The sequence below is a fragment of the Pagrus pagrus genome (assembly GCF_965226575.1).
Source record: "Pagrus pagrus genome assembly, chromosome: 9".
Taxonomy (NCBI): Eukaryota; Metazoa; Chordata; class Actinopteri; order Spariformes; family Sparidae; genus Pagrus; species Pagrus pagrus.
The window spans coordinates 25,919,440-25,936,541 of NC_140193.1; the positions used below are offsets into that span (position 1 = coordinate 25,919,440).

General features: G+C 40.2%; 1 protein-coding gene across 5 annotated transcripts in view; it reads left to right on the top strand.

The window, feature by feature from the left end:
* neb (nebulin) overlaps nucleotides 1–17,102 on the top strand; it is a 67,151-nt gene that overhangs the window by 44,630 nt on the left and 5,419 nt on the right. For 4 of the 5 annotated variants that reach the window (XM_084362782.1, XM_084362785.1, XM_084362786.1 and 1 more), the window contains 22 exons: nucleotides 60–164; nucleotides 275–379; nucleotides 513–617; nucleotides 836–940; nucleotides 1,354–1,455; nucleotides 3,504–3,605; nucleotides 3,716–3,823; nucleotides 3,912–4,016; nucleotides 4,105–4,209; nucleotides 4,299–4,403; nucleotides 4,524–4,628; nucleotides 5,058–5,168; nucleotides 5,271–5,381; nucleotides 5,544–5,645; nucleotides 5,990–6,094; nucleotides 6,563–6,652; nucleotides 8,387–8,500; nucleotides 8,898–9,002; nucleotides 9,824–9,928; nucleotides 12,930–13,043; nucleotides 13,163–13,267; nucleotides 13,419–13,523. In XM_084362782.1, the coding sequence (XP_084218908.1) occupies nucleotides 60–164; nucleotides 275–379; nucleotides 513–617; nucleotides 836–940; nucleotides 1,354–1,455; nucleotides 3,504–3,605; nucleotides 3,716–3,823; nucleotides 3,912–4,016; nucleotides 4,105–4,209; nucleotides 4,299–4,403; nucleotides 4,524–4,628; nucleotides 5,058–5,168; nucleotides 5,271–5,381; nucleotides 5,544–5,645; nucleotides 5,990–6,094; nucleotides 6,563–6,652; nucleotides 8,387–8,500; nucleotides 8,898–9,002; nucleotides 9,824–9,928; nucleotides 12,930–13,043; nucleotides 13,163–13,267; nucleotides 13,419–13,523 (2,319 nt within the window). The remainder of the gene's footprint in view (nucleotides 1–59; nucleotides 165–274; nucleotides 380–512; nucleotides 618–835; nucleotides 941–1,353; nucleotides 1,456–3,503; nucleotides 3,606–3,715; nucleotides 3,824–3,911; nucleotides 4,017–4,104; nucleotides 4,210–4,298; nucleotides 4,404–4,523; nucleotides 4,629–5,057; nucleotides 5,169–5,270; nucleotides 5,382–5,543; nucleotides 5,646–5,989; nucleotides 6,095–6,562; nucleotides 6,653–8,386; nucleotides 8,501–8,897; nucleotides 9,003–9,823; nucleotides 9,929–12,929; nucleotides 13,044–13,162; nucleotides 13,268–13,418; nucleotides 13,524–17,102) is intronic. The other variant, XM_084362784.1, reaches the window with a different exon arrangement.

The window sequence follows — 17,102 nt, forward strand, 5'->3', positions numbered from 1 at the left end:
AATGACTTTACATTTTTGTGTGATGAATATCTGACACATTTTGTCCTTCATGTCTTCAGCTGCGTTACAAAGAGACCTTTGAGCTCGCCAAGGGCCACTACCACACAGTCAAGGATGCTCTGGACATCACCTACCACCGCAGAGTCACTGATGACATCAGCGAGGTCAGCAATTAAAAATAGTTGTTGATTAGCTGTCTGATAATATATATTAAAAAAATAATAAAATGTTGACCTCTTTCATCTCTTGTACTGTTTTCTTCTCTCCACCACAGGTTAAATACAGGGAGAAGTACATCAACTCTCTGGGTACATGGAAGTCCATTCCCGACCGTCCCGAGTTCTTCTTCAGCAGAATAGTCAACGACAACGTCAGCACCGTGAGTACTGTTGATTTACATTCCAAAATGATGCACACTGTAAAATATATACCCACAGTAGGCAGAAGGACATATACTATCTTTGACATACCATGCAATATTTGAATTAATTCTCCTTTATGTCCCTCTTTAGGTCAAGTACAAGGAGGACCTGGAATGGCTGAGGGGTATTGGCTGCTTTGTGTGGGACACACCTGAGCTGGTGCAGGCTGAGAAGAACAAGAAGCTGTACAGTGAGGTGAGGATCTATTAGGCTCATAATTTACCATCTGAAATGTCAGTAATTTCATAAGATATTGTAAAAAATACTCCTTTTTGTTTATTTCATACATATACTGCTTATGATGCCTTAAATTCATGACTAGTATGCTTTTTATGGTATTTCATGAATCAATCTTTAATGTAGTTGGATATTTTCTTGTTCTAATAATGGTTTGATATCTTGATTTCTAACAGAGACTGTACAAAGCTTCCTTTGAGAAGAACAGAGGAAACTTCAAGTATACCTCGGACACTCCGTTCTTCCAGGCTGCCAAGAACGCCTCTGTTCTCATCAATGATGTGAGTCCCTTCATTCTTAAACCCAATACAGTAATTAAAAAATAGATTTTTGGGTAAATCACCGCCAATTTTCTGTTTTTTTTAGTGTAACCAGAATTATAATTAGTTTGTTCAATCCATTTGTGAAATAGACACTTTTATTGTTAATCACATTTCTCTGTCTCTGTGCATCTCTTTGGGACTGCCAGTTTGGAGGTAAAAGAGTATGAATTCATAGTATCATTTGAGTATTGCATTGAATGTTTACGAACAGCTGTCCGTGAAACCATAATACCAGCTGTTTATAGTATGTCCATTATTCTTTGTATCAACTTGTTTTAACCTTCCATTGTCCCCTGGAAAGTCTCAGCACATGACAGTGCGCATTGTTTTCTGGACCTTTGTTTTTAACCACCTTCTGACATTCTGAGCAGAGGACCTACAGAGCTAGTTATGAGAAGAACAAGGATAAGTTCACCATAACTACAGATGATCCTAGATACCAGCTGGCCAGGGAGAACAGGAAGATGAGCCAGGTAAACGTCCTGGTCGTGTTGTACGGCCGTCCTGCCTCCTCCGGTTCGCAACTCCAGACCTCTGACACTGGTGCATGAGGTTGTCAACAGACCTGCCACTGGTCGTCGTCGCATGGCTATGATACAGGATACAGTTCTCTCTCTTCTGTATCAGTCTCTGCTCGTTCTCACTCTTCTTTTTGTCCCATGAAGGTTATTGTAAACATTGCCACTCAAATAGCAGTAGGAACGCTATCTTGAGTGAGCAGGACTCTCCTTTATCCGTGCCATCAGAGAGACAGTTCAATCCCTCACTGAACGATGATTTAGTTAAGATTATAAAATTATGTCAAAATAACCCATCATCAAACTGAAGTTGATGATTTCTGTCACTCTGAAGGCACAGATGAGGACAAACAGCTCCTTTGTCACACTTGGATCTCCGGAGTACTTCTCCAGTCCTCCCAGTGTTACTGCTGTTTTTCATTTGTCCTCAACTATGGCATGCTGTGTGTGTGTATGTTGTCGTGTGTGAACAGGCAAGGTATAAATCCAAAGCAAAGGATCTGCTAAAGAGTGGCTGCAATGAGCTACTCCGCCCTGACATCCTCACAGCCCTTTACCAGTCCACTATGGGCAGTAAGGTAAACAGCCAGAGAGTGGTAACCATGGTAACTCTGATTCCCGTCCACAAACAAGCAGAAAATAAGACCTGTGGAGTTTAAACTCTTCCAGGCATAGATGAAAGTAATCAGGTTGCTTTCATCCTCTCTGCTGTTTCTGGACAAAGTCTCATCACATCACAGACTCACCCAAACTCCTTCCCTCCATTCAACTCACTTTAACTTTAACACTTCTCCGCCCTTCTCTTTCATGCTCTAATCCCTCCATCACATCTTCACTCCCTTGATTACTAAACCTTTAACTTTAACCTTAAATGCAGTGCAGTAGTTGCAGCAGACAGACACATCTAGAGTCAGAAATGCAGCATATTGCAGCATTACTGTACAGAGTGAAGCATCTGCAAAGACTGATCATAACTTTCATCTATCCACCTTATTCCTGGCCTTGATACCTTGCACAAATTATGGGTGTGACTTCCGGTGCTTTCTTAGAGCAATTTGTATGGCGTATGACCATTCATGAAGGTCTAGGTTTGTGACTTTATCAAGTTATTACCAAATAACACTGTTATTATTGTACAGCCCACTTAGAAGCATTAGCTACTTAGGCTAGTTCTGAAGAGCACCGGAAGAATCACCCATAATCGTTTACACAGTGACCTCCCCCAGGAAACTTGAGGACACATTAGTCACCTACAGTACGTGGGCACTGCAGACTTTTATGACTGAATATTGGTAACACGTCTCCTTGTCTTCATATCACCCGGAAAATAACTATCTCTATGTTTGTGCATGTTTCATAAAGCATGTTTTTATAAACCCACGCATGGCATCACATACAGTATTACGTATCATGTATTGTAGTTTTTTTAGTCAGTCAAAGGTTACATAATACATGCTAGTCAACTGTTACATTGCTCTTGTACTGTTTGAGAACTGTCCAAGAAAAACAACAGTAAATACATTTTTAAAAATCTATTTAAATGTACTGCTGATGTCTCTATATGACCATCATAAGCAAACAAGACCATCAGCAAGAAGATTGGCTATTTCTGTATAGGTATTCTTCACCGTGTTAGAATCTTTTAGTGTGCTGAAGATGAATTGAGGAATGAAAGTTCATTATAACTGCTTTAATAAAAGATAGTGACTGCTTTTAGTCAACTGATCTTCATCTGTCTTGAGGATGGCATCATTCTATGCTTGTTCATTGTTGTCTCTCTTCCTGAAATTGTCTGAACAATCTGACTTTCATAGAGCACTCCAGCGTCTCTTTATACCGTATCTTTCACCAGTTTTCTTGGACAGTTTTTTTCTTTAGCTGCATACTTTAGAAGCAAGACACGTTGTCAGAATACACTTAAATAAAAGCAAATGATTACAAAGTCAAATTGATTATGAGTGGTACTAACTTTCTTGTGTTTACACGTTATTGTCCTCCATCAGTGGAGGTACAGGGAGCAGTATGAGCGTGCCAAGGACAAGTTCACCTCCATTCTGGAGACTCCTGAGTATGAGGCTCACAAACGCAGCAAGAAGATCAGCGATGTAAGTTTTAGTTTTTGTCCATCAAGTCAAAAAGTGCTTGATTAATGATTATTATTTGTTTTGGTGTCTTTTGAAATGCTCCTCACTATGTGATGATGATTATTCCTTAGATCATCTACAAGATGGAGTACAACAAAACCAAGGCTAAGGGATACACCTTGCCTTATGACACTCCACACCAGCAGCACATGAAGAAGGTCAAGGACATCACCAGCAATGTAAGTCCCACACATGTTTTTTGCAGAGGCACATGAAATATGAAATACATTTTTGTGTTTGATGTTGTGTTTTTCATGCATCTTGCAGCTGAAGTACAGAGAAGTGTATGAGAAGAGCAAGGCCCAGATCAACATGGACCCTGAGGCTCATGAGATCCGTGCTGCCAAGGAGGCCTACAAGAACATCACCAATGTAAGGGTCTTTACTGAAGGCATCAGGAAATATCACTTTATGTTCATTATTGATTCGAGATTAACTCAACATACCTTTTTCATTTTAGCTTGACTACAAGAAGAAATATGAAGCCACCAAGAACAAGTGGATCTGGACAGCAGACAGGCCCGACTTCCTCAATGCTGCCAAGAACTCCCTGCAGCAGAGTGATGTGAGTTGGTGCTTCTTCTTTACTGTATGTATGATTGTCAATTCATTTTGACTATATCCAATAATGCTGCTCTTATTTTGCCCCCACAGGTTGAGTACAAGTATGACAAAGAGATGATGAAGGGCTGTGTGATCCCTGTGGTTGATGACAAGTTAACTCTCCTGGCTATGAAGAATAATGAAATGGCCAGCACTGTAAGTCTTTCCACGTCTTCATTAGCATCTCAGTGATGAATTGAATTACAAAAAGGATCTGGAGTCATTCCAAACAACAAGACTACCACAGAATTAAATGTTTAACATGCCGTCCTCCAGGTGAAGTACAAAGAGAAGTATGAGAAGGCAAAGGGCCACTACGTGCCCGTCCAGGACACTCCTCAAATCCTCCATGCCAAGGCTGTGCGCACTCTGGCATCAGAGGTAAGTATCATTCAGTGTTTTTACACCTACAAATACTGTACGGTTTAAGAATAAAACGTGTTACGCTAAACAGCATTTTTTATGACTTTCATCAATGATGCTGTCATTTGGGTAATCCCTCCTTCAGTAAATATTTTAAGTGGTGGAAGATGAAATAGGAGTGTAATCGTCATGAAAAACAACAGAACTTTGTTTTACTAGTTAACGCTTTATTGATGATTCACTCATTTATTGATGATAGACTTTACTTCTAGTTTTAGTGCCTATGTAGCTGTCTTACCCTGTCTTTTAGTGCATCTAAAAGAACGTGTATCTCTTTGTATGGATGCAGCGAAGGGAGGGAAGTCAATACATTTTTCAAACAATATGGGACAATAATGTGAATCTCTAATAACGCACGTCTTCTTAATGTTTCATTTTCATCCGCAGAGCAAATACAAGGAGGCCAGTAAGAAGGACATGCAGTCCGGCTCATTCACAACCCTGTCTGAGACTCGTGACACTGCCCACAGCAAGAATGTCAACAAGCTCGTCAGCGGGGTACGACCGCCTCACATTTACTCAACAAAATGAGCTCAGCCATCTCATAATCTTGGACTGTTTCTGTGCGGCTGGCCTTGACAAATATTTTTCTCTTTACAGAAATTGTACAAAGCCAAGTTTGAGAAGGAGAAGGGCAAGTCAGTGTATAACAATATGATTGTTCCACCTGATGTTCAGCACGCCATGTCAGTGGCCAAGACTCAGAGCAACGTGAGTAATCTCCACAGTTGTGCTGATATAACATTGTATTGATTTAAATTTCCAGCATACAGTAGCCTCCGTGTTTGGATAGTTTCACAGCCTCTTGTGTTTCTCTTCTGACAGTTATTACCTCATACTGTATTCTGTCTGCTCTTCTGCTCAATACCACAGGTTTCCTACAAGAAGGATGCTAAAGCCAACCTGCACTACACAAGTGTAGTTGACCGTCCTGATATAAAGAAGGCGACCCAGGCTGCCAAACTTATCAGTGAGGTAATCAGACAGCACATGTATGGAAGTTGTTGGTGAAAGATAAAAAACGGTTTACACAAAGGCAGAAATATGCAGAATGTTATTGTGTACAAGCCGGGTTTTCACTTCCACAGTTAGTCCACTGCTCAACTGCTCCTTACAAGTTATAAGACCCTTTAAATGAGGGGAAATATCAAAGAAGAAATACAAATGATTATTTAAAAACTGCAGTGTCATCACTACTTTATGACTGAAAAACAACAATAACGGCTCAGAAGCAATTGTGAAACAACAAAAAACTGTCAGGACTACCAGTGCAGTTTGTACAAGGTCAGCTGATTCTTGTTTGGTCTCGTCTTCATCAGATTGGCTACCGTGAGAAGGCCCGTGAAGAGGCCAGCCGTGGAGGTTCTCTGGCCCACCGCCCGGACATCGCTCTGGCCACTAAGGTGTCCGGGCTGACCAGCCAGGTACAACTGACCATATCAACCATCTGTCCCTACAGTTATCACCTCCTAGAAAATGTTTCCTTTATTTATTTTACATTCAAGATGGCTGGAATCAGTCACTGGAAGCCATTTTACACCAGCCTGACACTCAGATCAGCTTCCATAAGCTAATATTTGTAGACTAGTATCGCTGTGGTAGACGCTTAGCAGCAGTCCTGTAGGCCTAACGATAGAACTAGCAGCTCTTCCATAGCGCTTCCACTGCCATCCTGCATTATAATCCATGCTTAATCTGCCATTGTGACTCCATGGAGGAACATTTTACATGTTTAACTGCTCATATCATTATACATGTCCCACCCCATCCTTCAACCTCCTCTTCCTTCATTCTCCTATACTTTACTGTCCTTATACCTCAGCTCTCTCCTTCCATAATGTCCTCGTCTGTGTGTGTGTGTTCTCATCCCTTCATCTCATTGCGCTTTGTAGGTGGAGGCCAAGACCTCCCTCCATGGAACAGCTTCCTATGATACCCCCCAGATGCGCCACATTAAGAAAATGAGTGCCCTGACTAGTGATGTAAGGAGGTTCATGCCCTGAAACTGAAGGGCTGCTTCTATTTCTCTGTCTTCTCTGTCCTTCTGTTCCCTTCGTATCGATTGATTGACTGACTGATTTGTTGATTTCTGATTTCACTGCGGGGTTCACTGAATCAGAGATCTAATTCAGATGCTCAATTCTTACAAAGTTATTGTTTTGATTTAACTTGCAACCTCCCTTTTTTGCAGTTAAGCATTGTGTGCACCCTCTGCTCTTGACAAACCGTTGCTTGTTGCTAAGCATAGACAAGTGTTGCTGCAATGCTGCATTTATTACACTGGTGCCAATGTTGTATGTTAATGAATCCTTTTAATGTTAATGAATCCTTTCCTCACTTTTCTCCCAACTCACTCACTCACTCACTCAGTGTGTCTGTTGCAAAACATGTGTATATGCAGTCGTTAACTGGTCTTGGTTACTTCCTTTGTGATGTGAACACTACAGGGCTGTGGGCATAGAGGGTTTAAATGTTAGTATTACTTTACAAATGTGTTAACAGTGCAGATTAATTTATTATTAATTCTGGATTTACACATGCTTGTTTCAGACACTGTGTTAGGGTATTGCTTTGTCTCACTATCTCTCTTAAGCTGACCGATCTGCAGATTGACTGAACAACCTGGACTCCCTGTGAAACATGCCCTCCCTCTTCCATATATACTTTATTATATATGAAGTCCATGTTGTGTTTAAGTGGATCACAGAATTCTGTATTTGGCTCTGTGTACACTTTGCATCACAATGCATTTCGGATAGTCAGATCAGAGGCTGGAAGCTCTGAACAGAGGTGTTTCTGTGCACCTAAAATAGATAAAGAACAGAGGGGGTGAGATTACACAGCACAAATTGCTACCACATAGTGTGATATGAACATAAATGTGCACTGAAGGCCCACCTAGCAGACTTTAACAACACATGGTAACGAACAGTGTAGCCACATTCGTCACAGCTGACTAGTGGTTGCCACCAGATGAAATCAAACAGCAGTCACAAATTGTCCCTTGAGACTCATTTGAGATGCATTCTGAGGTCAAGTGTGAACCGAAATCCACCTCAACTCGATTCAGGCATTTGGTCTAAACAGCATCTTAGGGCGACTCCGCAGCTGACCTGTTTGGTTTGTTTGAGAAAAACACTCATGTGATGGCTTTTTTAATGTGGTCTGTTACAAAAGCCAAAACTGCTACCAGGATAAACTGCAGCTTAAAGCCAAACAACAACTTCAAAGCAAACAGTTCAGCTGGTTTGCATTTACTGTATAAAGAAATGTCGACCAGCCACAGGATTGTGTAATATGAATTCAAATGCTTAAATATGCACTTTTACAGGACTATCCTGGCAAGAAAGGATGTGTGCACGTGTGAATGCACCCTTAGAGACCTTCAGTTAGCACTATGATTGCTGAATGAAAAGGAGAAATGAATTGATGCATGAAAAGAAGTCAGCGGACACACAGTTTGACTTCAGTTGTTTTTGTGTATAACAAGGGATACAAACCCATGTTGAGAAGCATACGGTACACAGCATATCTTCAGTATCTACACAGAGATATCTGTATGGAATCTGAATCATCCCTTTTTATACACGATAAAAAAGCCTTATGTTGTTCTTTAAATGTTTCCTTTTGTATGGAGTCTGTCAATCTTCCACTATTATTCTCTCCCCAGCAGATACTTCTTACGCTAACTCTCAAATATGTCCCAACCTCAATAGGTGAAGTACAAAGAGAAGTTTGACAAAGAGATGAGAGGAAAGAAGCCGCAATATGACCTGAAGGAGAGTAAGATTTACAAGACTTTGAAGGATGCCAGTGCGCTGGCTAGTGAGGTAAGTGCTCACCTCACTGGCATTATTTCACAACTAAGACCCATTCCGTCAGCCACCTGTGAAGTGACAGATTTAAAGTTTAGTTTATAGTAGTATGTATCGTTTATTCTTTCTTTAATTTCTGCATAGTTTGTTTTATCTATTGAATATTTATTTAATGAAATGACCAGACAACAACAACAACATATTAACAATTTCCCACTAACATAATAAACCCGTTAAGATTAAAACCAACTAAGTCTTCATCAAGTAGCTAGAATTCTTTTGCAAATGTATCATAAAACCTTGTTAATAAGGAAAAAAATAAGGAAATAACAGTGTACCAACTGCAAAGATCACCCACTGTGAGATATGTTCATTCTGTAACTTTGAGTGTGTCTGCTAACACCACGTGCAGGTAAAGTACAAGGGCGACCTGAAGAAGATCCACAAGCCTGTGACCGACATGGCTGAGTCTCTGTCCATGCAGCACAGCCTGAGCACCAGCAAGCTGTCCAGCCAAGTAAGACCTCATCAGCCCGTAACCCTCTCATGTTCCCACTCAGGAAGCTGCTGAGTCAGTTCAGTTTCAGAGCGCCCTCTGTGGTTCATTGAAACTTGTCTGAACTCAGTGTTTCCGTCACCTCACATGCCGCAGTAACAATGCTGCAGATTATCATCTCATGGATTTATACACTAAGCTCCATCATCCAAACATCCATTACTCTGTGACCTCATCTGGTAGTGACCCTTACCCTTCTCACCCTTGACCTTTTTGACCTTTGACTTTCCCATACCATCACCCACTATAACCTCTACTCCTTCACTCTCTCACTTATATTTATTTCCGCCTGTAGTTTGTATAAAACTAGTATTTCATTAATGATCATTTAACAAAAAACTCCCTCCTTTACTTTTTTTTGATGTACTGAGCTGTCTTACTTGACTGGGAATTCCCCCCTAGTACTGCTACAAGAAGAAATTTGAGGAGAGTAAGGGTCACTACCATATGATTCCTGACACACCAGAACAGCTTCATCTCAAGGAGGCTTCTGAACTGCAGAGCAACGTAAGTGGTACATACTCTGAGGGTTAACAAAACACTGCTCTGGGTCTTACTGAACAGATGTGTATGTGAAATCTGCATCTTAGATCTACTTTTTCGCAACTTCCAGAAGGGTGGTGTTTGATGTTGGCTCTATGAATGTAGCCTTGATGGTCCCTGTGACACAACTGAAACACGTCTTACAATTTCACTTTCAGCGACCTGAAATAAATCAAAACCGTTATATAATGTTTCTAATCTGTTGAAAACACGCTCATAACACGTGTGTGCTGTTGCAGGTGAAATACAAGGAGAAGTATGAGAGGGAGAAGGGCAAGCCCATGTTAGACTTCGAGACACCAACATATGTGACTGCTAAGGAGGCCCAGCACATGCAGAGCCAGGTAAACACCCTGTCCGTCTCCTCTGTGTTTAAAAATGGCTACAAATGCAACACACTGTCCATTACCAGCCTCTCTGTCAGTGTCAGCCCGAAGACTCTTCAGTGCCTGCTCTATATTAACCTGTACTGTAATGCCCTTTGTTAGGTATTGATATGCTTCAACTTGTTGGATGTCCAGCTATTGTTTATATGAGAATGACACTTTTGCAGTGCCTTAAATGCCAGTTTATTAAATCAAGACCATGTTTTAGTGCTCATTAGGGAGATTGGTGATTACTGTCATTTTACTCATTCCCCATATTCTACTCTTAACTAGCTGTGCTCAGATTAAAAAACTGGTTGAAGGCAGTGTAAAAGGTGTTAAAATTAAACTTACCAATGCCTTGTGTATTGTTGCTCCCTAATAGCGTATATTATAAGTTCAGACTGCTTAATCTTACTCTCATGATGCAGGAATGACAAAGGTAAAGTATACAGAATGTTTGTCTCGGTCTGAGCATTTCCATCAATGTTTACAGTGTTTAGTTATAATCAGTTACAATCACAATAAACATTCCTACAGGTCACAAATGCAGTCATACACATGTACAAATACTTACAATTAAAGACCTTAGACACAGAAATGACACGGATCATTTTAAGGAGACTGGTGCAAACCAGGATGAGGTAACTGCACTTGGACTGAGTGCTGCTTGCATGTGGTTATCTGAGCTCTGTCTGTCCCCTGTCTTGTCCCTGCGGCCAATAGAAAGACTATAAGAAGGACTATGAGGAGCACATGAGGGGCAAGAACCTCTCAGGCTTGGAGGTCACCCCCGCCATGTTACATGTCAGACACGCCACCAAAATAGCCAGTGAGGTAACTAAAGGATCATTTGTTCCTGACAACCTCCCCTGTTTACCTCACCCATGCTTTATAATCATACTAAGCCTATATTACAACCAAGGTCCCTCTTTCTTTTTACCACTTTAATTTTAAATCTCACAAGTGTTTCCTTCTCTCTTGACTCCTTGTAGGTCCACCTTTGTAGTTAATTGTTAGATAGTTTGCATGATTGACTACACAGCAGCCATAAACTAACAATAATGCACTATTCATCCATCCATCTGCTTTCTCTTTATCCTTTGTGTGAAGTGTAGTAGAGTTGTCTGTATTGTTTGTATTTATATCTGTATCCACTGACATCTTTGACTTCTAATTTCACAATCAGGAGACGGCCAGCTGCTTCATGTTAAATAGTCTGTCTGCATGCATGCATGCATGCATGCTGTCATTTGAACGATGCAGCAATGTTTTAAAGCTTAAATTCTGACTTGAAATGCTGCCTTTTTTTGTTTCCATGCTCTATATGATTAAATGTGGTTCTTCATGTCTTTTTATCAGGATTCTTGCCAAAGTCACCAATGTCTCAGCTCTCTATGTGAAAATGAGTCTGAATCAATCTTCACGGTTTTGTGATGTAACAAACCTAAAGTCTTTTTAGGAGGCGTGGTGACTTTGAGCTCAAAAGACAAGCGACAGCTTGTCCACTGTACTGTACTGTCTGTCTATATGTATGCCTTGGCCTGGCCTGCCTGTGTGCTCTCTTCTGCAGTCTCTCTGTTCTTCTTCCGTCCTGTAGAAAGAGTACAGGAAGGATCTAGAGGAGGGAGTGAAGGGTAAAGGGCTAACTTTACTGGAGGAAACTCCGGAGCTTTTGAGAGCAAGGAATGCCACTCAAATCCTGTGTGAGGTATGACTGACTGAGAGGTGAAAGAGGAAACAGTGTTTCACCCTCAACTGAGTGCCTTCCCGCTCTTGGTGCATCATCTGCTGTATAGTGTCCCCTTAACTGAGCTTCATCATCACACTAAAATGGCCACTGCTGAGTTTGACCCCGCTTTGTGACATCACTAATTTTCCAGCACTCTCCTTCCTCTGATGTCTATAAAATGTTTACATAAGCATAACTTCACCTCGACCCTACTGGATTGTCCTATGATTTTCTCTTATACTATTATACTCTTATACAAAGATTCCAAAAATCAACCTCAAATGTACTCAAAGCACATTTTGTTTTATTATTTTAATGAAACATGTAATTATGTCTTTTATTCTTTGATTCTAGTTTGTAGTTCATTATATTACAACACATGTAGACAGGCACCCATGACCCACCTGCAATGTAGAAGGAACAAGAGAAATGCATAAAAGCTGTGGACAAATACCAGACTCCATCTGATACTTACAGCTTAAGGTTGTCCGTCGCGTCTGTCTTGGTCCCCCAAAGCCCCAAAGACCTCGTGATGTCATTAAACCTGGAGAAGATTAGGAGAAACGTTCTACTTGATGGGGTTGTTTAGACATTTGAGTCTCTTTGGGGCCCTGTGATTAATTAGTAAGTTAAATCAAAGACATTAAAGAACAAAGTGCTCATTTAAAAACCACTTTGTTACAGAAGAGTTTTTTATTTGTCTTTTATTGTATTGATAGATATTTTATGAGACCAGATGTGGGGAGAGGGAGGCAGGGACACATTTGTAAAAGATTAGTACTTTATTACCTTTTACCTTTTTATGAGTAAATACTTTTATCAACAGAAGCCGTATACAAATATCCATGAGCTTAGTTTTTTACAATTTAGTTCTTATTTCAGTTAAGATGTGCTCTGGGAGGCTTTTCAGGTTGATGTTTGGAGTGCTTTTGAATAACTTAAATAATAGAAAATTGAGAGAAAACATAGTTTTGTTGAAAATGACTAATTATCCTTTAACACACTTTCTTTAACTACTGTTTTTTTTCCCAGTTTAGAGTGGAGCCTCACACCCAATCTGCTGTCCAATTATTTATTTTAAAAGTTCCTAATTTCTTCTAACCTTCTTTATTCTCACATTCCCCCAGGTGTTTTGTGTTGCAGCCCTCCCCAGATACGAATGAGTAGAATTCTTGTTTATAGTAATTTGCCATGTCTGATTTTAGCAATCTCCTTTATGTGACACTTTATCACCTGTAATGTTTACAGAGAGAGTACAAGAAGTCGCTGGAGCAGGAGATTAAGGGCAGGGGAATGTTGGCTTTGGCTACAGACACCCCCGACTTCATGAGGGCCAGAAACGCTACTGACATCCTCAGTCAGGTCTGAATCCTAATGTGGTTTCATATTGTTTGTTCTGGCTGCAGTTCTGGTGTATTTTTGTCTGTGCCTTTGGTTGTAGTTGTTGTCTAAAAGGTGACTGATGGCTTTCTGTTACTTAGGCTAAGTACAAGCACACCGCTGAGATGGACAGGGCCAGCTACACAAGTGTCATCGACACCCCCGACATCATCCATGCTCAGCAGATGAGGAACATTGTCAGCCAGGTAGATCACTGAAATCTTCAAAAAGTTTCATTTCTAAAAATCTCCCCTTGAGAGATGTTCAACCAACTAAATGAGGAGTCTTGAAATATATGAAAAGTCTCTTTTAAGACTATTTGAATTCAAATTTCTGCTGTTTGTTTTTGTCCAACAGAAAAAGTACAGAGAGGAAGCTGAGAAGACCATGTCTCACTATGTACCAGTCTTGGACACTCCGGAGATGCAGAGAGTCCGTGAGAACCAGAAGAACTTCAGCACTGTAAGTGATAAATGTCATCGATGTCTTCTCCTGGTTGTCTTAGAGCCTTGTACCACCTACAGTATGAAGTCAGATGTTCTTCCAGTGTCTTCTGTGTACGTCTCCATGTCGCTGTAAAGTATTATCTTTAATACTTGATATTTTTGTACTGTTAGTGGAATGGTGTTCTCTAAATCTGTTGTAAATTAAGTGTTTGGTGTCAGTTTTATGTTTGACTCAGGCGTATAAGTGAAAATAGCTTTCAAGCTCACCCTGAGCAGAAACTGAGGTACATTTTTAGTTCAAATGAACACGTAGTTTCTCTTCAGGCTCTTTGTTTTCTTTTCTTTTTTGATTTTTTTTATCATGTTGAAACATTTTAACTGCACTTTTTTTTTTTCTCCTTGTAGCATCGATACCAGACTGACCTTAAAAACATAAAGGGCAAAGTGTCTACTGTACAGGACACTCCTGAAATGCTTCGTGTTAAAGAGAATACAAAGAATTTCAGCTTGGTATCTACTCAATAATATATATATATATTGACATTTAACATTTTTACACTTATACTTGATTTTTTAAATTCCTTTTTTAACGTTCTGACCTCATCTTTAACAATCCCTGATATGCAGCCCTTACTTCTTGTCGTGTAGAATATGCAGCTCTTTAATTCATGCAACTAACCTTTGACAATGAGTTGTCTAGTGTAACATTTATACTTTTTAGTGCAGAGCTTGTGTGTTGTTTTGTAAATATTTTGTTTAAGTTGTTGTGGAAGTGTCCCTTTAAATGTTGTTTTATATGTTTGTTTCATTCATGTGTGTTTTTGTTGATGTGTGCCCAACTTAGCTCACAAGGTGCAACACAGCTAAAGCTCAAGTATAGTTAAATTAAATCAAGAAGCTTGTCCTCTTCCTCCAAGAGTGAAAATCAGCTAACCAGTGGTCGCTGCTTTCATTCCTTGTCCACATAAAGATTCAGTACAAAGAGGATTTGGGATCAGGAACGGCTTTGCCCGAGACCCCAGAGATGGAGAGAGTTAAACGCAACCAGCTGAATATTAGCACGGTACTCCACAGAGTGACCCTGCCCTCCTTCATCTCCTCTTCAACACGTCTTCCCTCCATACTCCCTCCTCAGAATATAACCTGACCTGTCCTCACATGTCATCTCCATAAACGTCCATTTTCTATCTGACTTTTTACAAGGATTATTTTTCATGCTTATCCTTTTAGTTTTTAGTTTATTAATAATTCATTTCATCTAAACCGTGAAGTAATAGACTAAAAAATCATCCAGTTCAAAGCAGGACTTACATATTTCCACAACCTTATTTATATTGCCAAAATACCCAACTACAACTGTAATATGTGAAAGTCTATAAATCTGTATTGTCAGTTGTTCCAAAGTGTATGTTGTTGTTATGAATGGATGGACGTGTCCGTGTCTACACTATATACTGTGCTCATGTTTGTCCCTGTCTCACTCTGTACCTGTCTATTGTCATTATTATTATTTGATGGGCAGATACAGTACAAGAATTCTTTGGGTCAAGGCACAGCCATACCAGATCTCCCTGAGGTGAAGCGGGTCCGAGAAACCCAGAAGAATATCAGCTTGGTAGAGGAACAGGCTGCAGTGACCCCTTTTTTTTAATCCCCTCTAAATTATTTCCCAACATACTCTCTGACATCTAGAAAACTTTGCCTTCCATGTTTTTATCTCTGGTTTTCCCTCCTCCATCCTAACTAAGGCTCATAAATCACTCCTTTTTACCTGCCTTGGTTAACAACTTGATTATGAATTTATTTATCTACAGAAACATAGTTTTCATCCCATTTTTCCCCAAATCAGTCAGCATTTCCCCAGTTTTTATTTGAATTTCTTTTTTTTGGTACTTCCCTCCCTCCTTAACTGAACAGTAATCTGTCTTTGAGTGTGTTACCACCATATTTTACTTTATTTTTCTATTTCATTTAAAGCTTCAGTACAAAGAAGGAGTGGGCCAAGGCACATCAATATCAGAGACACCAGAGATGGAGAGAGTTAAACGCAATCAGCTGAATATTAGCACGGTACTCCACAGAGTGACCCTGCCCTCCTTCATCTCCTCTTCAACACGTCTTCACATACTCCCTCCTCAGAATATAACCAGACCTGTCCTCTCATGTCATCACTTCAAATGACCATTTCAATCCATCTCTTCATAGAGAATTTTTTCTTTTTACTTTTTGTTTATTTGAATTTTTAGACTAATTATAGGATTTTAAGGAGCCCCAAAGACTCCATTTGTTTTATCTTGTGGACGTAGATACTTTGTCACCCAACTTCCTTTCTGCAAGATAATAGCTTGTTTTTTAAAAGATACATCAGATGGCCAAGGGTATGTGGACACCACTGGCAAGTCCATAAAGAGGTGGTTTATCGAGTTTGCTGTGAAGGAACTTGACCCTCATCCAACACTTTTGGGATAGACTGTGAGCCAGACCTTATCACCAAACATCAGTGTTGGACTCACTGACTGTATATAAAGATGGATGACATGACAGCTTTGCAAAAGTGAGGCCAAAACATCTTGATCACTTTCTGTTGGCTGGCTGCAGTATTGGATATACATCCTGCCCCCTCCATGTTAGCAGATAGAACAAGGGCCAAACTGAAAACTCTTCCCCAAAGATAGCTTCTGTCATTTAAGGTAGTTATTGTCACATTGATGTAAGGAATAATTTGGCCTCATGTTTGTGTAGTGGGTGGAAGTTGAGACACACTGTCCGTCTTTATGTACAGTATGTCAATGGTTGGACCTCACTCATGTTTGTGTGGCTTAAAGTGAGCAAATCCCTGCAGCCCAGTCAGTGGAGGCTGTTGTAGAAGCATATTACCGCTCATTATCTTCAAATATTCAACAACATATGCATGTGATGTTTGGGTGTCCACATACTTTTGGCCATATAGTGTAGTGGTTCTTATCTTCACTGTAAGTTATCATCTTCATCATCTCTGAGGAGTTTGAGGCTTCTGTAGGGTTTTTCTATATCATGATAATTCAATACATCTAAACCCCGAAGTCATACATTTAATGAAGTACCATCCATTTTGAAGCAGAACGTACGTATTTCACATCCTTACTTATTGACAACATGCCCAACTAAAGATGTGAAAATCTGTTGAAAGTAACAACGTGTTGTGTCAGTTGTTCCAAGTGTATGTTGTTGTCATGAATGGATGGACGTGTCTGTGTCTACACTACATACTGTGCTCATGTTTGTCCCTGTCTCACTCTGTACCTGTGTATTGTCATTATTATTATTTGATGGGCAGATACAGTACAAGGACTCTGTGGGTCAAGGCACAGCCATACCAGATCTCCCTGAGGTGAAGCGGGTCCGAGAAACCCAGAAGAATATCAGCTTGGTAGAGGAACAGGCTGCAGTGACCTTTATCTCATCCCACTATAATCACCTCCCAACATAGCTGCCTCTCTTGTTCTCAGTCCTGGTTTTCCCTCCTCCATCCTAACCAAGTCTCATAAATCACTCCTTTTTACCAGCCTTGGTTGATGGCTTGATTAAGAATTCACATTTTCATTAAAATAAAAAA